Source organism: Erythrolamprus reginae, chromosome 3 (genome assembly GCF_031021105.1).
Source record: "Erythrolamprus reginae isolate rEryReg1 chromosome 3, rEryReg1.hap1, whole genome shotgun sequence".
NCBI lineage: Eukaryota > Metazoa > Chordata > Lepidosauria > Squamata > Dipsadidae > Erythrolamprus > Erythrolamprus reginae.
Genome location: NC_091952.1, coordinates 83,669,671 through 83,691,827, shown reverse-complemented (window position 1 = coordinate 83,691,827; position 22,157 = coordinate 83,669,671). Strand labels below are relative to the sequence as shown.

The following is a 22,157-nucleotide window of genomic DNA, read 5'->3' as shown; positions in this document are numbered from 1 at the left end:
TGATCAATTTGGAAATTAAACTTATGCTTTAGAAAGGGATGGATGGGAATCTGTCCTGCATTTTGGTTTTAGTCATTTGATGCTATGCTTTGTTTCTCAAAGTGATGCATTCCTTCCTTCCTGGGTTTGCACCCAATTTTAGGAGGAGCCCATAGAAAGGCTTGGCATTCCGGAAATCCCCAAAGAGCACTTTGGTCAAAGGCTTCTTGTCAAGTGTTTGTCTCTAAAGTAAGTATTACGTTGGCCAGCTTGAGTTTTTTTTTTTTTAAATGTTGGATTTTCCCCTCCATCTATTAGAAGCCACTCTGAATTTAAGATGATTGTGGAGAGGGGGGGGGAGGATACAAAAAGATATTGACAAAATTGAACGGGTCCAAAGACGGGCTACAAGAATAAAACTTATCAGGAAAGACTTCATGAACTCAATCTGTATAGTCTGGAGGACAGAAGGAAAAGGGGGGACATGATTGAAACATTTAAATATCTTAAAGGGTTAAATAAGGTTCAGGAGGGAAGTGTTTTTAATAGGAAAGTGAACACAAGAACAAGGGGACACAATCTGAAATTAGTTGGGGGAAAGATCAAAAGCAACATGAGAAAATATTATTTTACTGAAAGAGTAGTAGATCCTTGGAACAAACTTCCAGCAGACGTGGTTGGTAAATCCACAGTAACTGAATTTAAACATGCCTGGGATAAACATATATCCATTGTAAGATAAAATACAGGAAATAGTATAAGGGCAGACTAGATGGACCATGAGGTCTTTTTCTGCCATCAGTCTTCTATGTTTCTATGTTTCTAACATAGGACAGACACATGGACACACATATACACAGACACACAGACATGTACATAATATTCATTGTGTCAAACTAAGATTGCCAGCTCCACTGTTTTCCCACAAACATACAATTTCCACGTTTTCCAAATAGCATTTAAATAATGGAGGCACTATTAAATAGTGCAGCTCAAGGGAATGACCTGCCTCACTGTTTCATATTCACAACTAATACAACTATGAATAATATGCACCTTACTTGCAATTACTTCTATCTCTTCCTGCCTCTTTCCAAAAAAGAGTAGCTGAGGTATATTTCTTCTTCTGGAGAAATGTAAATGTAACGAAAATGTAAACTGAAATACAAGTTGGAGATTTATGATGCCATGCGTGGAGAAAATAGAAAAAGAGAACTTGTTTTCCCATAACATTAAAACTCAAAACTATGCAATGAAGACTTGGTTTTTTTGGTCTAGTAATTAAGGCACAAGGCTAAAATTCTGGAAGCCATGAGTTCAATCATCCCACCTTAGTTAGGAAAGCCAGCTTGGTGACTTTGGCCCAGTCACTCTCTCTCAATCCAACCTACCTCGCAGGGTGATGGTTGTGGAGAAAATAGGAAGAGGGAGGTGTGTTGGGTATATTCACCATCTTGAGTTATTTGTAAAAATAATAAAGGCAGGATGCAAATTAAATAAATAAAAATAAGAAGAAACCCAGGAAAGAGATTAGGAATGGTGAACAGAAGCCTAGAATATAGAATAGAATAGAATAGAATTTTATTGGCCCAAGTGTGATTGGACACACAAGGAATTTGTCTTGGTGCATATGCTCTCAGCGTACATAAAATAAAACATACATTTGTCAAGAATCATGTGGTACGACACTCAATGATTGCCATAGGGGTCAAATAAGCAATGAAGAAGCAATATTAATAAAAATCTTAGGATATAAGTAACAAGTTACAGTCATACAGGCAACATGGGAGGAAATGAGTGATAGGAATGATGAGAAAAACTAGTAGAATAGAAGTGCAGATTTAGTAGAAAGTCTGACAGTGTTGAAGAAATTATTTGTTTAGTAAAGTGATAGCGTTCGGAAAAAAACTGTTCTTGTGTCTAGTTGTCTTGGTGTGCAGTGCTCTGTAGCAACGTTTTGACGGTAGGAGTTGAAACTGTGTCCAGGATGTGAGGGGTCAGTAAATATTTTCCCCGCCCTCTTTTTGACTCATGGAGTATGCAGGTCCTCAATGGAAGGCAGGTTGGCAGCAATTGCTTTTTCTGCAGTTCTGTAACTATGTAACTATGTAACTAATACATAGAATTTGCTGGTTGGAGTAAATCAGCTCCAATACAATTGTGAACAGGTGGGTTAAACTACCCTGTTATTCATGCAGCAATGCTAATTTCCATGCTGGTTAGGAATTCTGGAAGTTGCAATCCATTGCTTCCAAAAGGCACCACTTTAAGGCAAGCTGAGGCTCAGAAATCCAAACTCTCTTTTAAACCTTGAGCCTTGAGGCAGCCAGCAAAGCATACACCAGGGAGGCAGGAAACTTGTTAAACAAGTTTAATGAAGTGGAGCTCCAGAACAGAGGGTTATCTGTAGTTGGTTCATTGCCTATAACTTTTCTCTAATAACAGGAGGTAAAATTTTACTGCTATTCCCTTAGAGAAATAAAGCACAAAACTGATTTTCCGCATGACTTTATTCATCTTGCCTGTCCTTAGTTCTGTCAACATTTCTTGTTAGGGAGCACCAGTTACTGGAGCTTTTGAAACTGAGACGCAAGTGGGACTTAACTTGCAGGGTTGCACATCTCTGTCCTCTGTTCGAGCTGTGGACTTAAGAATTCCTGAGTCAGCTGGGAGTTGAAGTCCACAGGTTGTAAAGGGGCCAGAGTTGCCCACCCCATCCTAGAGGGAAACTAAAGTCCTGGCATTAATTCAGCTAATTCTGAACATTTTTCTGTTACAGTGTTCCATAAGAACCTACAGCATGAAGTCGTACACATGCAACAAAGTCGTATATCAATCAATGTTCCCTCTAATTTTTTTCTGGTGTGGGCAGAAAAGTATAGTGTCTGAGCGGCAGTCCCCTTGGGCCTGGGCTGCATAGAAAAAGAAATAAAAAATAAATAAATACAGTGATCCCTCGAGTATCGTGAGGGTTACGTTCCAAGACCCCTTGCGATACTCGATTTTTCGCAATATAGTGGTGCGGAAGTAAAAACACCATCTGCGCATGCGCGCCCTTTTTTTCCATGGCCGCGCATGTGCAGATGGTGTTTTTACTTCCGCACCTGGGAAGACCCAGGGAAGGTTCCTTCCGCCGCCCAGCAGCTGATCTGCTCAGCAGCGCCGCAGCAGCGAGGAGCCGAAGATCCGGGTTTCCCCGCCACCCACGCAAAGGGGAAACCCCGATCTTCGGCTCCTCGCTGCTGCTGCGCCCGCCGCTTGTCCGCCCGCCGCTTGTCCGCTGCTTGTCCGCCCGCCGCTTGTCCGCCGCCTGCCTGCCCGCCGTTTGTCCGCCCGCCGCTTGTCCGCCGCTTGCCTGCCCGCCGCTTGTCCGCCCGCCGCTTGTCCGCCGCCTCGCTTGTCCGCCCGCTGCTTGTCCGCCGCCTGTCTGCCTGCAGCAGCAGCGAGCAGACGAAGATCGGGGTTTCCCTGCCACCCACGCAAAGGGAAAACCCCGGCTCCTCGCTGATGCGCCCGCCCGCCCGCCGCCCGCCGCCCGCCAGCAAGAGGGGGAGAGATAAAGAAAGAGAGAAAAGGAAAGAAAGAGATGAGAGAGGGAGGAAGAGAGTGTGAGAGAGGAAGAAGCAAGATAGAGAAAGAGAGAGAGAAAGAAAGATGAGAAAGGAAGGAAGAGAGTGACGTCATCGGGTGGAAAAATCGCGATATAGCGTTTCGCGAAGATCGAGATCGCGAAACTCGAGGGATCACTGTACATAAATAAATAAATAAATACATAAATACATACATACATACATACATACATACATAAATAAATAAGAAAAAAAATCCCTTCTTTTTTATTAAAATAAATTAATAATTTAAAAAAAGCAAAATCCATTACTATTAAAACTAAAACAACCAGCAAAACAAAAAACATAACTATTAATAAAAACAGGTGAGGGCTGGGTTTTTTTCCCTCTGTTATTATTTAAGTGCTTTTACCATATGCTTTAAATCAAGAGTCACAAGGGTGTGCGGGGGGTGGGTGATGTTTTGGGGTGCACGCGCGCAGCCGCACACAGCTTAGAGCAGAGGTCCCCAACCTTTTTTGCACCAGGGACCGGCTTTAAGCTAGACCAGTTTTCCATGGCCCGGTGGTGGGGGTGGGGGGGCTTTGGTCATATGGGGGTGGGGTTATGGAGGGGTGGAGCCAGGGCCGCCATCAGGAATTTTGGCGCCCCATACAGCCTAAGTGTCTGGGGGCCCCCCTCCCCACCATTTTAAAACTACTTTATTTTGCGACATACCAATTATGTATGAAATTTACCTTCTTTGGGGAGGGGTGAAAGGGGAGAGTAAGAGAGGAAGGAGTGAAAGAAGGGAATGAGGGAGGAAAGAAGGGAGGAAGGAAAAGGAAAGCAAGAAATGGAGGGAGGAAAGGAAGGAAAGAAAGAAAGAAAGAAAGAAAGAAAGGGGGAAGGGACAGGAACAGAGGAAGGAAGCAAGGAAACTTATGAAAGGGGAGAGTAAGAGAGGAAAGACTGAAGGAAGGGAAGGAGGGAAGAAGGTAGGAAGGAGAAAGAAAAGAAGAAATAGAGGAAGGGAAGGTAAAAGAGAGAAAGAAAAAGAGCAAGAAAGAAAGCAAGCAAGAAAGAAAGAGAATGAAAGAGAAATAAAAATAGAGAGGGGGAATGAAAGAAATGGAAGGAGAGAAAGCAAGAGAAAGAAAGAAAGCAAGAGAGAAAAAAAGAATGAAAGAGCAAGAGAGCAAGACAGCAAAAGAAAGAGAGAAAGAAAGAAAGAAAAAGAAAGAAAGAAAGGCAACTTCAAAGAAAGGCTCACTGAGCATCTCTCACTCTCTTTCTATCCCTCTTTCTTTCTCTCTCTTTCTTTCTATCTCTCCTCTTCCTTTATCTCCTCTCTCTCTCTCCCTCTCTCTTTCTCTCCCCCCTCTCTCCCCCCTCTTTCCCTCTCTCCCTCTCTTGCTATCTCTCCCCCCTCTCCCTCTCTCTTTCTCTCTCTCCCTCTCTCTCTTTCTCTCTCTCTCCCCCTCTCTCCCTCTCTCTTTCTCCCTCTCCCTCTCTTTCTCTCTCTCTCCCCCCTCTCTCCCTCTCTCTTTCTCTCTCTCCCTCTCTTGCTATCTCTTTCTCTCCCCCCCTCTCTCCCTATCTCTTTCTCTCTCTCCCTCTCTTGCTATCTCTTTCTCTCTCTTTCTCCCCCCTCTCCCTCTCTCTTTCTCCCTCTCCCTCCACTCACCCATCCCGGGGGTCTTTTTCGGACTTCCCAATCCAAGTCACGCAGCCTTGCGGAGCTCCTGGTGGTCTCTCATCCCCGAATCAGCCAGGTAAACACGGCCCCCTCTTCCCTGGCCCGAAACCAGCGTGAAGATTGGGGGAATTTCTGCGCAACCCCGGCCACTTTCGGGGTTAAATTCCTCTCCCCACCCTCTCCGCACCTCCGAAGGGAGCAGGGCAGCGTTGCTGGGCTGGCCAATTCTGGGCAGGGGGCGAATTCCTCCCGAGGGGGTGGAGGTGTGGATGTGTGCGTGCGCCCGGAAGGCGTCCGAACTTTGCCCGGCGGAGCTCTGCAAACACGAGGCAGGGAGGGAGGGAGGCCGTTGCCCGGCCAGCGGGCACCAAACAGGGCAGGGCTCCATGGGAGGGGAGGGGGCACCTCGCGGCTGGGGGCTGCCTGGCTTTGTGATTTTGGCTGGGGGGGGGAGTTAGGAAGGTCCTACTTCTCCCCCCCCTCAGCCAAAAATTCAAAGCCTATCTGCTGGATACGGGCGATGAGTGGGACAGAGCGGCGCGGAAGCCTCTTGCAGCAGCTGCCACAGCCACCGGCTTCGGCGCCGCTCGTCCCGCTCATCGCCCGTATCCAGCAGATAGGCTTTGAGTTTTTGGCTGGGGGGGGGAGAAGTAGGACCTTCCTAACTCCCCCCCAGCCAAAATCACAAAGCCAGGCAGCCCCCAGCCGCCAAAGGAGCCTCCTGATTCTCCCCGCCCTGCCCGACGCCCCACCCTGTCCTGCATAATGTCCTCTGCCGGGAGGGCAGCGGCGCCGCGGACCGGCTGGAAAACCCCAACGGCCCGGTCCCGGTCTGCGGACCGGCGGTTGGGGAACTCTGGCTTAGAGGGAACAGTTATATCAATTTGCCCTTTGCTGAGCTCTATTGTTGTTAGACTCCAGAACGGATATTTTACATAAAAACTCCTGAGTATTTTGTACTGATGTTCCAGAAGCAGTCAGAATTTTGTTAAGTTTCCCAAAAGGGGACTCATGTGCTTTGGTGGACTGAATGATGGGAATTAAGACATGAAAGGCTGAGATCCACAAATGTGACAAATGTAAAACTCAAATTTGACTCAGTCAGCCTAGTAACAAATGCTAAGTATGTGGAAAGCTGGGGAACCTCCACTTTAAATATATTAATTCACCAGATAATGAAAGTCTGGAAGTTTTTAACATATGCCACCCTGGTATATTGTTGTAGGAACGACAAAGTCAGAAGAAATCTCAATTTATCATTTACAAGAATGGGAGACACAGATGATGAGCGGAATCACTAATAAGTTTTGTTTTGTTTTGTAAATGAATACGGCTGTTGTCAAGTACCTACTTAGATTCATGTTCTGGGAAACCAAGAGCGCTTTTTATCTTTGTTAAGTGAGCTGTAGGATAAATAGAATCAGGAAATAAGAGAGAAAATCTTCAAGTAAACAAAGGCTTAAAACATCGCTAGTAATTTAGAACAGTAGGGTATTTTCATGTTGCGCCTGAGCTGTGTGGTGAAATAGATGCCTTTGTTCCTTCTACAAGGGCTCAGTTTCCTTCCCTGAGTTTCTAGCGCCAAAAATGTTGCCCCAAAACTTTGATTGTTGCTCCCCCACCTTGTTGACAGTTTCAACAACAACAATAGTTTCAATGACAGTTTCAACAACTGTCATTGAGCTTTAACATGGCGAAAGGGAGAAATTATTAAATGTATGGGGGAAAATTATGCCAATTGCAGTTATATTGATCGTATGTTTTTCTCAGTCAGTGTGGGCCTGGGCATGCTATTTATATATATGAATATGTTCACTGTGTTGAACAAAGAATTTAAACTTTAACATGACATCCTGAGCTGTGGCAAAAGCTGTTTTTTTCCAAGTTGCAATTGCATACCATTATTTGTTTTCTTATGATTCTTGGTGTACTTTGGAAAAAATTGGATAACAGCTTCAGTTTGGACTGCAAAGATTTAAAGTTCCCACTAATTTTAATCCTTAGTAAAACTTATTTCTGATGGAGATGATTGTACGCAAGTATACAGTCACACTATCTACAAAAAAGTAGCTATAGCAAAAAGCTTTATTTTTTGCTTTGGTCAAAAATCTTTAGTGTAGAATCTTTCTATGCCAACTGGGGAAGGCAAATTATTACACTTTTTTTTTTGAAGCTTCACAAAAGGAAGCTTTGGTTTTCTACTTATGAAAATGTTTTTGAAATTCATAGAGATCAGTCATTTATGTTTGTAACATTTATAGCGTGTGCTAGGATTATATAAATGGATAGAACATTTATTAATTAGTTAGTAATACAACCATATAAAAATAAAATAAAACAGGCTCTAATTCCAAGGTAACAGCAAAATATACAATATGAAAGACTTGTTCCTTCTCAGGTTTTTAGCTGAGATCAAATGGATTGTGTAGGAGTTGGTTGAATCCAGTGTTAAAAATAGACTATGAAAAAATGTGCAGTTGCACAATCAATAGACGATTATGCCCTTGAACACCTCATTCTTTTTCTTGGGTTGATGTATTGCGGGAACTTTATGGATATAAAGCAGCATTCAGAGATATTTGATTGTATCTTATTCAATATCTTACTATCCTTGCATTTGTGGTCAAAGCTTTTATTTGATTGTTATTGTATGCATCTAGGTGAAATATCTTGAGGTACTTGAATGCTTTAGCCAGCGGCCCCCACCTTTTTGGGCAACAGGGATTGGTTCCATGGAGAGATATTTTTCCATTGACCAGTAGGGGTCTGATTTTACTTGTTGACAGTATCCTGTGAATGGGGCTTCATTTGTTTGTGGGGCCTGTTTTCTGGCATGCTGTGTCCCAGTGCTGGTCCATGGACCAGGGATTGGGGACCCCCTATCTTAAGCAATGCTACGAGTGTTAGACTATTAAAGTCATATACAGTGGTACCTCTACCTAAGAACACCTTTCCTTATGAACTTTTCTAGATAAGAACCGTGTGTTCAAGATTTTTTTGCCTCTTCTCAAGAACCATTTTCTACTTACAAACCCGAGCCTCCGAAACTGTAACCGGAAAAGGCAGGGAGAAGCCTCCTTGGGGCCTCTCTAGGAATCTCCTGGGAGGAAACAGGGCCGGAAAAGGTGGGGAGAAGCATCCATCGGCCTCTCTAGGAATCTCCTTGGAGGAAAGAGGGCCTTCACCTTCCCTGTGGTTTTCCCAATTGCATGCATTATTTGCTTTTAGATTGATTCCTATGGGAAAAATTGCTTCTTCTTACAAACTTTTCTACTTAAGAACCTGGTCACAGAACGAATTAAGTTCGTAAGTAGAGGTACCACTGTAATAGAATCATTGTAATCAATCCTAATCCTAGTTAAGTATCTCTCCGTGTGCCTGTGAGGTATATATAGTGCAGATATGGATTCCTCCCGGTTCGGAACGGTTTGCCAGAACTGGTAGCAAACCACTGGTGATGTCACAATGACATCATGGAACTGGTTCACTCGGTGCCATCTTTTATTTTATTTTTTCAGATTTTTTTTAAAAAATTCCCACAAATTTTTAATGGCTTTTTTCTTCTGCCCATGTGCAAAAGCCAAGTTTCCGGCACTATGCACATGTCAGTATATTGGGTTTTTTTTGGGGTGGTGATGGTGGTTTTGGATTTTTTACAACTGCGTATGCACGCACGCGCAAAGCGCACATGTGCTTATGAAGCACAGCCATGCTGTGCGAGAGTAAGCGAACTGGCAGTGAAGTAAGTTAGAACCCACTCTTGATATAGTGGAGTGTAATGAAGTTGCTACTCTGGTTGTAATTCATCTTTTTCTTTACTTGGAAGGTTTGAAATTGAAATAGAGCCCATTTTTGCAAGTCTGGCATTATACGATGTTAAAGAAAAGAAGAAGGTGAGTTGAGACTTACCTGCTCTGTATGGAACTTTTATGCAGTACACTATATGACAGAAGTCTTCACACTTGGCAACTTTAAAACTTGGGGATTTCAGTTCCCAGAATTCTCCAGCCAGTTGTGCTGGCTGGAGAATTCTGAGAGTTAAAGTCCTCAAGTCTTAAAGTTACCAAGTTTAGGGACCCCTGCTATATGAGATAGTAATGCTTCTATGCTCAGCACTTGTAATGTTGCATGTCCTTTGTTTGCAATCATGATATAAGAATTACATCAACAAATAAAAAATGGAAAAGATAGTCCATTTGAGAAATAACAGAAATGTCACTGTATTGTAGCCCAAACTGTGTCACAAGTGACTCTAGCAAATGTATGAACAGCAGTTAGCTTTAATCCAAAAGTCCCTGTTTGCCTAGGATCAATTAAACCATTTTTGGTTTAAGGTGTGCTTGACAGGTATGCATACATATGCACATTCCAAATCACATTTTGCGCTCCTAATCTGAGCCTTGTGCAGTCTTAAATGGCATAAAACTATGTGAAAATATAAAAAGTATCTTGAGTTACTGCCATCTCTAGAGGTGAAAGAAGTAGTTATATTATGAACTGTTCTGATACTTTAAAATGTTTATATTAGGTGAAGAATATTTATTTGTCTAATTAATAACATCCAATTAGCTAGCTTCTTTTTTTTAAAGATTTCAGAGAACTTTTACTTTGATTTAAACTCTGAACAAATGAAAAGCATGTTGCGACCTCACGTTCCCCCTGCGGCCATAACCACTTTGGCTCGTTCAGCCATCTTTAGTATTACATACCCTTCCCAAGATGTCTTCCTGGTAATAAAGGTATGATTTTTCTTCTCTAGTTCAAAAAGAGAATATTTTATGTGATGATAACGTTTGAAAATATAGCTACCCAATACACAAATATTCAAAAATTAAAGATGAAAGTCATTTAAAAGTCTGATGGGCTATATAATTTCATAAGACCTGAATATTGTTCATAAGTAATCATTTCCTTTTATATAAGTAAGGAAAAATATACAAGGGGTAGTTGGAGAAACTATTTTTTTTAAGAAACAGCCGAGCCAAACAGACTTAGTATATATAAAATCATACATGCTGTATACATAACATTCTTAAAAGGAAATAAATCCTGTGTTGTGGCCTGCCAGTGGCCTGTGCAGCTCATAGCGAGTCCCGTTCAAGAAGACACCCACCCAGATATGTGAGTGATAGTACAGTGGAACCTCGACATACGAGCAGCTCTACTTACGAGCTACTCGAGATAAGAGCTGGGAGGGGAGCGACATTTTTGTTCGCCTCCCGAGCTCACATTCGGGATACGAGCGCCAAGGAGCTGTCTCCTGAAGCCGAACACTAACTTCCGCTTTCGGCTTCAGGAGACAGCTCCTTGGCGCTCGTATCCCGCGTGTTTTAAAAGGTTGCAGCCGGCCTGGGGGGCTTGAGGGGGTGCTGGCAAGCCCCCCAGGCCGGCTGCAACCTTTTAAAACACGCGCGCCGCTTCGCAGCTCTCTGCTGAATCCGGAACGCTAACTTCCGCGTTCGGATTCAGCAGACAGCTGCAAAGCGGCGCGCGTGTTTTAAAACGTGGCAGCCAGCCTGGGGGGCTCGGGGGCTTCCCCCCAAGCCCCCCAGGCCGGCTCTGAGGTTTTAAAACACGCGCGCTGCTTCGCAGCTCTCTGCTGAATCCGAACGCGGAAGTTAGCGTTCCGGATTCAGCAGACAGCTGCGAAGCGGCGCGCGTGTTTTAAAATGTGGCAGCCAGCCTGGGGGGCTCGGGGGCTTCCCCCCGAGCCCCCCAGGCCGTCTCTGAGGTTTTAAAACACGCGCGCTGCTTCGCAGCTGTTTCTGAACGCTAACTTCCGCGTTCGGCGGCAGCGGGTTTTTTTGTTGTTGCACGGATTAATTGACTTTACATTGTTTCCTATGGGAAACAATGTTTCGTCATACGAGCGTTCCGACTTACGAGCCTCCTTCCGGAACCAATTAGTCTCGTAAGTCGGGGTTCTACTGTACAGGTAATAGTCCTGACCCTATGTTTAGATGTTACGTTCCAGTATCGGGAATTACACATGCTTTCGTAGACGTATTTTTGTATACAGCAGGAGGTTTGCCTGCAGATTATACATGTATAGCTACTACCTAAATGTTGATTTTTTTTGTCCTGCCTCTCCTCCTGTGGTTACCCTACTTTGTAAGTGTTCCTTGATCATTCCAGGCCTTAAATTCTTATTAATGTGTTCCAGTAGCCCAAGGGCATAAGCTCTGCTAAGCAAACAAATGGGGAAAAAAGTTGTATTAATTAGGCTGATCTCCTAGTAGGAAATTTTAGAGAATTGTCATATTATAAAGACTTGAGTCCCTAGCAAGCAAATCTAAACAGATGGGACTTCAAGAAGGGCCTTTTTATTCCCTTAGTTAGAAATCTCATATTGGCAATTGAGAGATAATAAATTGCTCTGTCCTCCTTTGTACATACAGTATGTGACTGCACCTGCTTTTTTTTAGCTTTGTGGCTATGGCTTATATAACTAGTGCGTAAAAGAAAGAACTTCTCTTCCTAGCCGTAGGATTGAGTAATTGAATGGAAAGCTCAGCTTCAGTCCTGTATTGTACATATGAAACATGTATTCTATATCCTACCAATCCTTCTTTCTGCCTCCTTTTCTTTGAGTAGCTGGAAAAGGTACTACAGCAAGGAGATATTGGGGAATGTGCTGAGCCATATATGATTATGAAAGAAGCAGATGCTGCAAAGGTAAGTATTTTTTTTTAAAAAATCATCCAAATGTAGATTGTGTCCTGCACTTAACAGCTGATTGCTACAGCCATTAAACAAAATGGAGCAGTTCACATATAATTTATTTATTTATTTATATATTTATTTGACTTCCATGCTGTCCAATCCTGTGGGACTCAGAGCAGCTTACAACAATGTAAAACACAATAAAATACAATAAGAAAAGAAGTCAATATTAATACTAAAAACATTAAAATAATAAAAACAATAAAAAATAATAATTTAATGATAATTTATTAGATTTGTATGCCACCCCTCTCAGAAGACTTGGAACAGATCCTATAATATCCCACTGCAATCCAATCAACGAGACATACATACCTATCCAATCAACAAAATTTGGCATTCACAGCCCTCAGGCCTGCCAGCACAGCCAGGTCTTCACTGCCTTTCGGAAGACCAGTAGGATGGGAGTAGTACAAACATCGGGGGGGGGGGGGGAGTTGGTTCCATAGAGCCAGGGCAACCATAGAGAAGGCCCTCCCCCACGTTCCCGCCATCCTACATTGCTTAGTTGACGAGATCTGGAGAAGGCCAACTGTTAGTACAGGGTACATGTTTGTTAGGGTTTGCCACTGTAAACTTGTACTATCACTTTAAACGTGTACTATCACTTTAACTGTTAAATATTCTAGGCTGGTTTGTCATAAGAGGGCGCCAGTACTCCTTCCCTCAAATGATGCTGTGATGCTCATTTCTGCTCAGTCATTTTTACTTTGCCTTGATGGGGGGGAGTGTATTTGCTTAGTGCGTATGTTATTGTATTTGCTTAGTGCTTATCATCTTGTATTTGCTTAGTGCTTCTTATGGAATGTTTCTATTTTTTGTCTATATGTAAATAGTACTTATTAAGCATAACTAAGTCTGTGTCTTTGTTTATTTGACTTTATTACACACCCACGCTCTGTTAAAATACTCTGCTCGGTGTTTGTCGAAAGTCTCATAGCCTAGCTATACAGAGACATACCAACACCAACCCTGTGAGATCTTATTGGTGTCTGGGAGGTATGTGGCAGGAAACGGTCCTGGAAATAGTCTGATCCTTAGTCATGTAAGGCTTTATAGGTAATAACCAACCTATGGTTATAGGTAATAACTAACACCTTGAATTGTGACCGGAGACTAATTGGTAGCCAGGGCGACCCGCGGAGTGTTGGTGTTATATGGGTGTACTGAAGTACACCCATAACGGCTCGCACGGCTGCATTCTGGACTATTTGCAATCTCCAAACATTCTTCAAGGGTAGCCCCATGTAGAGCGCATTGCAATAATAAGAGATACAAATCATGAATTGCAAGTCATTCTACTGAGATATAGTGCAAAGTGAAGCAATTTGCCGTAATTCCCATTCCCCTTGAATTTTAGCCTTTTGGAGATGCCAAAATTGCTAAAGTTTTTATCTATCCTGTTCTGCTTCTGAAACCCATTGAGTATAACTTCTCATAAGTAATTTGCTTGAGTAAGTTCTTGGGAGGATTTAGACATATTGCTCAATTAGATTTGCCACTATGTGACTAACCGAAATCTCGTCTCTTGACTTCTGCTCTTGCCTCTTTGCATCATGTCCCCATCCTTCCACTTCAAAAGAAAATTGGTGGTTTGCTGTTGCCACTTAGTGCTTGCCTTCTAAACAGAGAGACCTCACCTACAAAAAGATATTGACAAAATTGAACGGGTCCAAAGACAGGCTACGAGAATGGTGGAAGGTCTTAAGCATAAAACGTATCAGGAAAGACTTAATGAACTCAATCTGTATAGTCTGGAGGACAGAATGAAAAGGGGGGACATGATTGAAACATTTAAATATGTTAAAGGGTTAAATAAGGTTCAGGAGGGAAGTGTTTTTAATAGGAAAGTGAACACAAGAACAAGGGGACACAATCTGAAGTTAGTTGGGGGCAAGATCAAAAGCAACATGAGAAAATATTATTTCACTGAAAGAGTAGTAGATCCTTGGAACAAATTTCCAGCAGACGTGGTAGATAAATCCACAGTAACTGAATTTAAACATGCCTGGGATAAACTTATATCCATTGTAAGATAAAATACAGGAAATAGTATAAGGGCAGACTAGATGGACCATGAAGTCTTTTTCTGCCGTCAGTCTTCTATGTTTCTATGTAATGGAAAGCTACCAAGATAATGGTTTGAAATTCTGCTCTGTAAAAAAATACAGGAAGCCCTCATTTTATGACTTTTCTTGCCACAGTTGTTAAGTGCAGTTGTTCAGTTAATCTAGATTCCCTATTGACTTTGTTTGTCAAAAGGTCACAAAAGATGATCACGTGACCCCCCTGAGACACTGCAGCTGACATAAATATAATCAAGTTGCCAAGCATCCAAATCCAAATTTCACATTTACAACCATTGCAGCATCCCCAGCATTGTAATTGTGAAAACAGCCATAGGTCACTATTTTCAGTGCTATTGTAATTTCAAATGGTCACTAACAGAATGGTTTTAAGTCGAGGGCTGCCAATATTAAAATAAAAATAAGATATTGTGAATACTTTTGATGTCTTGGCATAAACCTAGAAAGAATTCTAAATAAATAATAGCTCTGTCTGAGTTGCTTTTTTTATAATCTTGCTTCAGTCTCCTTTTGTTTGGTTGCAACAGATATTTTCTCTTGTAGATACAGTGTAACTTGTAATTATTTAGAGATATATTTTGGGAATTCTTTTAGGTTCTTTTACTGACTTAATTGCAAATTCTATGATTTTCACTTTCAACTAGAGGCAAGTCCTTTTAATTCCACCATGTATATTTAAACCACATTTAAAGGTTCATTGCATTACTTAAAACAATATTAGGAAAAATCTTTAATTCATGTGAGGAATGTCTATACAATCAAATTCTTCAATATAAAAAATCCTTTTTATTTCCTACCATATATGGAAAAAAAAATTCTTAGAAATATGCCAAGTTTCTATTTTTAAACATGAACTGACATGTTATAATTAGCAGAGAACTATTAATGTTTTAGAAATATTTCAATTGTGTGAACGGGTTTGTTTGCTTGTTTTTGCAGAACAAGGAAAAGCTAGACAAACTGAAAAGCCAATCGGAACAATTTTGCCAAAGGCTTGGCAAATATCGCATGCCTTTTGCATGGACTGCTATCCATTTAATGAACATAGTCAGCAGTGCTGGAAGTTTGGAAAGGGATTCTGCCGAAGTAGAAATTGCCACTGGAGGTAGATATCTAAACATATTACAAGAAATTAAGTCTTAGCAAACAAAGAAAACAAACAATATGTGAAATTGCTTGCTTTTAAAAAACCATTTGCTTACTAGCCACAATATTTGTTTTGAGTTATGTACTATCTATCACTTTAAAAATAGCATTTCATTAATAGTGGAAATTTATATATTCTACATTCTAAATATATAGTATATATTTAGAATGTAGAATATGCTGCTTGAAAACAAGCAAATGGATTAGTGGTGCAAAGGACTGCAGATTTTGCTGCTAAAAAACTAGGTTAGCTATTAAGTTTTAGTGTCTAGTGAATTTTAATATTTTTGGAATGTGGAGTCCTTGGTGCCCTCTGAGCTTGGTTGCTTTCCTGAAGATATTTCATTACCTAAGTAGGTAACATATTCAAGGCTCCCTGAGAAGAGAGTAGAGTTTGTAATGTCTGAACAGAGCTTCCCTTCTCTCTTTTACTTTTCACCTGGTTCGTATAATTCTTCCCCTGTCCTTATCTTAATCCAAATTTATTCTATTTCGTTGCCCCTTCCTTCCTTCCTTCCTTCCTTCCTTCCTTCCTTCCTTCCTTCCTTCCTTCCTTCCTTCCTTCCTTTCCTTCCTTATTTCCTTCTTCCCATCTGTTCTGGATTCTGGTAGAACTTCAGTTACATTGGGAATAATGCTTACTGAATGCTGGATTTCATAAACAAAAACTCCATCTCTATTCTCTTCTCCTCCATGTTCAAAATGCATTACAGACAGTCACATTCCTCTCTCTTTATCTTTAGCAATTAGAGCACACAAACATTCCTCCATGCATCCTCCCTTATCTTAAGATTTATGTCTATACAGCGTAGTTCAAAAGCACCAGGAATAGCTGTGAAATAACAAAGAATAAGCTAACTCACTCCGGAGCCAAAACAACACACGTCCATGATGGATTTACATTGAAAAACTCTGCCCTTCTTCCCCGTTGGCACCCTGATGTGACGAATACATCACTCCAGTAATTAACCTATTCCTCCCCTTAATATCTTTTCCCTAACACTTGCTCCTTGCGTTTTTGAACTCTTCTGAAGTGAGGGTTTAACCAGCGATTGTCTGTCTCTTCTTCACTGGAGTCTGGACTCATAGCAACATCCTGTGGCTGATCTCCCAACTGTTCTGATACCTGTAACCCAGGGCCTGGCACTAATTCATAAACACTATCTGTATAAGAGTCATCTAACTCTTCACCATCCTCCCAATTGACCAGGAGTATATACAACACCACCCACCTACCCACTTATCTATTACTGCAGCTGCCCATTCAGTCATTGATACCGGATGGCTTACAATTCAAAAAGGAAAAAAACCATAATTAAAAATACTAAAAATATTTTAAACCAATAAAAAACATTGAAGCATCCATTGATTAACAGAAATATTAAGTTACGATTTAGAATCTAAATCTGAAATATATTAGGAATCATTAGAGGGTAACATAAAAAGGCAAAATTATATTTAATAATCCACATACTCACAGTGGCAAGATTGAGTTTGTACAAAACTGGAAAAAAGAAAACAACAGAACAAATGGTGATTAGGAAAATATTATAATGCACAAAAATGAATAAAATCACACTAGAATTGCAGAATAAACAGGAGAATGAATACTATACCGTATGAAGTGAAAATCTACAAATGGAGAAAATGAAAACAAAACAACTAAGTGAAGTAAAAAGGGAACATGTAGAAACATAAATGTAAAAACAACCTTATTTTAAATATGTAAATGCTTTTGTAATTTTGTGTCTATTTTCTGTCTTTGTTTTTTGTCTGTTTTATGTTTCAAAAAATCCAATAAAATATATATATAAAAAACCATTAAAGCAGATTAAATGCTTTAAAGGAGCAAGATACAGTACTTGGCCAGTTAGCAATATAGCCAATTGGGTCCTTAACATTCAATACCAGAGGCACAGGAACACAGCCAAGTTTTTAAGCCTTAATGAAAGGCTTAGAGGTTTAGGGCCCAGTACAAACAGCTGTTGGGGGAGATTGAAAGGGAAGTTGACCAAAAGGGCAAATATTGCTGAATATCAACCTCTTCCAGAAATAGATTAGCTCTTCCTTTCATAGAACAGAGAGCTAAGTTTGAAAGTGGTTAAGGCACTGGCCTAGAAACCGGAAATTGTTAGTTCAGTTCTGCCTTAGGCAAGAACTCTGGCTGGGTGACTTTGAGTTAGTCATACTTTCTCAGCCCAGCTCATCTCACTGGTTTCTTGCTGCAGGGAAAATAGGAGGCAGAAGTATTGGGCATATTTGTTATTATATATATGCATACAATAAAAATCTAATAATAATAATAATGTAGTGGTGTCCAGGAACGCTCTAATTATTTTTCTTCAAAATATAAGTTACTGTTGCATTTCTGTGACTGTCACAGAGTTTGGATTGAGTTGCTACACAACACATATTTATTAACTTGCATTTCATTTTTTCACCTTTTTACTAAAGCCTCCCTCCCTCCCTCCCTTCCTTCCAGCTGCCTCAACTCAAAGACAACTAGCTGGATGGTATTTTATTTATTTATTTAGTTTATATTACTGTCCATATCATATACAGGGTGGCTTATAAAATTAAAGTTAAAAACGCACAAAAAATAACCAGATGCATGAAAATAAACAACATTACAAACAATTAAAAACTGTAAAAAAAAACATTAAAAAACACAATCTGCATACAATTAAAACCAACACATCACCTAAAAACAAATAAAGCCAAAAATAACATCTCATAAAAGGGGGAAAGCCATATCATCACAAAAACTAGCCAAAGATTCCAAATATTCACATCGCCAGCCTATCTTATGGGAGCTTGTGGGGAATGCCAGTTTGTAAAGAATGCTTAAATGCTTGAAGGCCACTCTCAAAGGGTAGGAACAGCGAAGACCCTATGATGTAAAGAATTCTGTACTTATTATGGGGGAAAACAAGTCAAAATTAAACACCATAGCACAACATATACTCCTTCTCAATTCTTTCAAGTTCCAACCTATCTAACAGGATATTTTATCCTGCCATAGCACAACATACACTCCTTCTCAATTCTTTCAAGTTCCAACTTATCTTCTTTGCTCAAGGTCAATCTCCAACTGTCAGCCAATTCTTCTACAATTTGTTGCAGTGGTTTCTTTTAGCCAGCAGATGGGGTTGCTGATTTCTCAATATAATACACTAACTATTTTACAAAAATCACAAAAATACTTTAAATCCACATAAAATATTTTTCCAGATCTATTGTTCTTTTTCAAATTTCTCTAATTTTCACCAAGTCCAATTGCAAGTATCTCAACAATCTTCTTGGGCTTTAATCTTCATTTATTGAACTCTCTCTATGGTGTTCCCAGTGGTTAGATAGCCACTAATTCCGTTCTGGGATATCTTTTGCTATTTCCTTTTAACTCCCCCTCTCCCCCCCCCCTTTTAATTAGCCAGTCACTCATCCAATTCCAGCACTTTACTTCCTCTCTGCTCCTGAATGAAAGCTTAGGTCTTCTTACCAGGCAATCCACAATCTTCTTACCGTTTCACTGTGGCAGTCTCAGCTAATGGCAACTAAGTCCTCAACCACCGACCTGTGCTTCCCTTCGTCTCCCAACTCCAGGGTGGCTCCGGCTCGGTTCCAATGGATCTGAGCCCCCGAACGGCTGGAAATTCAGTATTTTCCTTGGAGATCCCGAGGGAAAAGTCATGGCACCAAGACGTTGGGTACACCTTCCCAGAACATAGAAACTTGAAGGTCTCTGTTGATACCGTGTTGTCTAGTATTGTAAGAGATGGATAAGATATAAGATCATGGATCTTGTCACTGTTTTATTATCTCATCCTGGCATTGAACAATGCCAATTGAAGAACCAGACCTGCTGAGAATCCTTGTGTGCAGCTCATAAAATAAAATGGAAAACCCTGCAATAACAAATAGAATGATCTTTTAGGGATTTTATTCCTAGTCCATCTGCTGTTTTCTAAACTATTCTGCTAGTTCTGTGAAAGTGTTACTGGCTGGCGAACATATTCCACAAGAGGGGTTTTATTGTGAAGTATCATGGAGTATTTTATTGTTGGATACAAGTATTCACTGTATTCAGAATTTTACTTGTTTATATTTCCTATTTCTAAACCGCCCATATCTTTCATAATGACTTCATTTTTTTGAGAAACAAAGACATAAATTGCAATATGATTTATAATAAGCACAAGACACGTGGTGTGGTTGTTGCGAGGGAAGTAAGGATAATGACTGCTTTGTGCATTTTTGATGCCCCAGGAATAAAATTGTGTTATCATAACTCTGTCTTTGTCTTGTTTTTCCCGAAGTTCGTACAGCTACCCTCCAAAAGTAATTATGAAAGTTTTATTTCTCTTTTTTTTTTAAAGAACGCAAAGGATCTTGGTCTGAAAGAAGAAACTCTAGCATTGTTGGTAGGCGTTCTCTAGAAAGAACCACTAGTGGAGATGAAGCCTGTAACCTGACTAACTTTAGACCAGCTACTCTGACAGTGACAAACTTCTTTAAACAGGTATTCCTCTATTCTTCATATAGTAACACTATATATAGTAACATCATATGATGTTATTGTTACTATTTTATAAATATCTTATCCTAACTAGTTAAGGTTTCATTGGCCTTCAAAAACTATACATTATATTCACATATGTGCACATTAAAAAAGCCAGTTTAATATCCGGATAAAATCAGGAGGTCTCCATGAGTCAGACATGCACAAATAAGCTATATTTTGGTGATATATTTGGTAAATAGCACCTATTCCATATCTTTCTTAACAAAGATTATAGATTGTAGAAATACAATGAAACCTGTTAACATTGATTCCTAGCTTGGAGTTATCCAATTCGCTGCACGAATCCCAGCAACCAGTTAGGTCCCACAGAGTGGGTCTTCTCCGGGTCCCGTCAACTAAACAATGCCGCTTGGCGGGACCCAGGGGAAGAGCCTTCTCTGTGGCGGCCCCGGCCCTCTGGAACCAACTCCCCCCAGAGATTAGAATTGCCCCCACCCTCCTTGCCTTTCGTAAGCTACTTAAAACCCACCTCTGCCGCCAGGCATGGGAGAATTGAAATGCTCTTTCCCCCTAGGCCTTTACAATTTATGCATGGTATGTCTGTATGTATGTTTGGTTTTTTATATTAATGGGTTTTTAATCATTTTTAGTATTGGATTATTACTGTACACTGTTTTATTATTGCTGTTAGCCGCCCCGAGTCTCCGGAGAGGGGCGGCATACAAATCCAATAAATGAATGAATGAATGAATGAATGAATGAATAAATAAATAAATAAATAAATAAATAAATAAGTTTGTTTGTTTGTTTTCTTTTGTTTTGGCCACATTGAGTCAATGTTGACTCCTGATAACTGCCTAGAGACGTTCCTGCAATTTTCTTAGCAAGATTTTTCAGAAGTGGCTTGCCATTGTCTTCTTCAGAATGCTGAGAGAGATTGGCTGGCCCCAGGCCACTCAGCTGCCTTTGTGGTTAAGATGGGACTAGAACTCACAGTCTACTGTTTTATAGCTGGTTCCTTCATCGCTAGACCAATGTTGGTCTCATCCATTCTTGTATCATAGCTAATATTTTTACAGGTGTAAGCTTCTAATGGAAATGGAAATTTTATTTATTTATTTATTAGATTTGTATGCCGCTCCTCTCCGTAGACTCCTTTTTGTATAGCATTTCTATTTAACTTGTGATCTGTGATTGCACACTGTATCAGACATAAATCTGATACGGAATTGTGAGAAGCCACATACTTTTGAGGGGCAAGAGTTTGGTGCATCAGCCTGCTTCTATCCCCATGTGTGGACTCCGTGCAAGAGGACATGTAACACTAAAGTTTATATTCTCACTCTTGATATACAGTACAGTGTTCCCTTGATTTTCGTGGGGGATGCGTTCCGACACCGCCCACGAAAGTTGAATTTCCGCTAAGTAGAGATGCGGAAGTAAATACACAATTTTTGGCTATGGACAGTATCACAAGCCATCCCTTAACACTTTAAACCCCTAAATTACCATTTCCCATTCCCTTAACAACCATTTACTCACCATTATTACTGGTACTCACCATTGAATAAGACACTTAGTGATCCTGATATTTATAAACATAATTATTTATTAACAATAATTTTTTTGTTATTTATTTGCAAAAATTATTAGTTTGGCGATGACGTATGATGTCATCGGGCGGGAAAACCGTGGTATAGAAAACCCCCGCAAAGTATTTTTTAATTAATATTTTTTGAAAAACCGTGGTATAGGCTATTCGTGAAGTTCGAACCCGCGATAATCGAGGGAACACTGTATATGATTTCAAATGAGATAGGCTGTGTGTCATAAGCATCATACAGCAATTCTGAAGCACTCTTTTCCACTGAATTCTATAATGTCCTTGTGTAACCTAGCCTGGCTAGTGTACCATATTTTAAATTGGTTACTTCTAATGCTAATACTTCTAAGAGCCGGGGTGGCGCAGTGGTAAGAGTGCAATACTGCAGGCTACTTCAGCTAACTGCTAGCTGTAGTTCAGCAGTTCAAATCTCACCACCAGCTCAAGGTTGACTCAGCCTTCCATCCTTCCAAGGTGGGTAAAATGAGGACCCAGATTGTTTGGGGGCAAGAGGCTGATTCTGTAAACCGCTTAGAGAGGGCTGTAAAAGCGCTATGAATTGGTATATAAGTCTAAGTGCTATTGCTATTACTATTTTCTAAGTTCAGTAGTTCCAAGAATACAATGAAATAGGAGTAATTACTAAGTTAAAGTTGTTCTGATAGTCCAGAAGAAGATGGACTGTCATGTGGCTTTTCCTAATTTTTGAACGAATTCCGAAAACATTTAGTGCTCCCCTTTGATCTGAATCCTATCTGACCCTTTTAATTGGGTTTGCTTATAATGCAAAAAAGAGAAAAAAAGAATAGGACCTGTTTATGAAAGTATGAGTAAACAGTTGTTAAGTGAA

The 22,157-nt window shown here is 40.5% G+C and overlaps 1 protein-coding gene across 4 annotated transcripts in view; it reads left to right on the top strand.

The window, feature by feature from the left end:
* Window positions 1-22,157, top strand: part of DOCK7 (dedicator of cytokinesis 7) — a 170,803-nt gene that overhangs the window by 40,250 nt on the left and 108,396 nt on the right. For all 4 annotated transcript variants that reach the window (XM_070746052.1, XM_070746051.1, XM_070746050.1 and 1 more), the window contains exons 7-12: window positions 143-228; window positions 9,053-9,119; window positions 9,816-9,965; window positions 11,821-11,901; window positions 14,976-15,141; window positions 19,559-19,701. In XM_070746052.1, coding sequence (XP_070602153.1) covers window positions 143-228; window positions 9,053-9,119; window positions 9,816-9,965; window positions 11,821-11,901; window positions 14,976-15,141; window positions 19,559-19,701 — 693 coding nt within the window. The remainder of the gene's footprint in view (window positions 1-142; window positions 229-9,052; window positions 9,120-9,815; window positions 9,966-11,820; window positions 11,902-14,975; window positions 15,142-19,558; window positions 19,702-22,157) is intronic.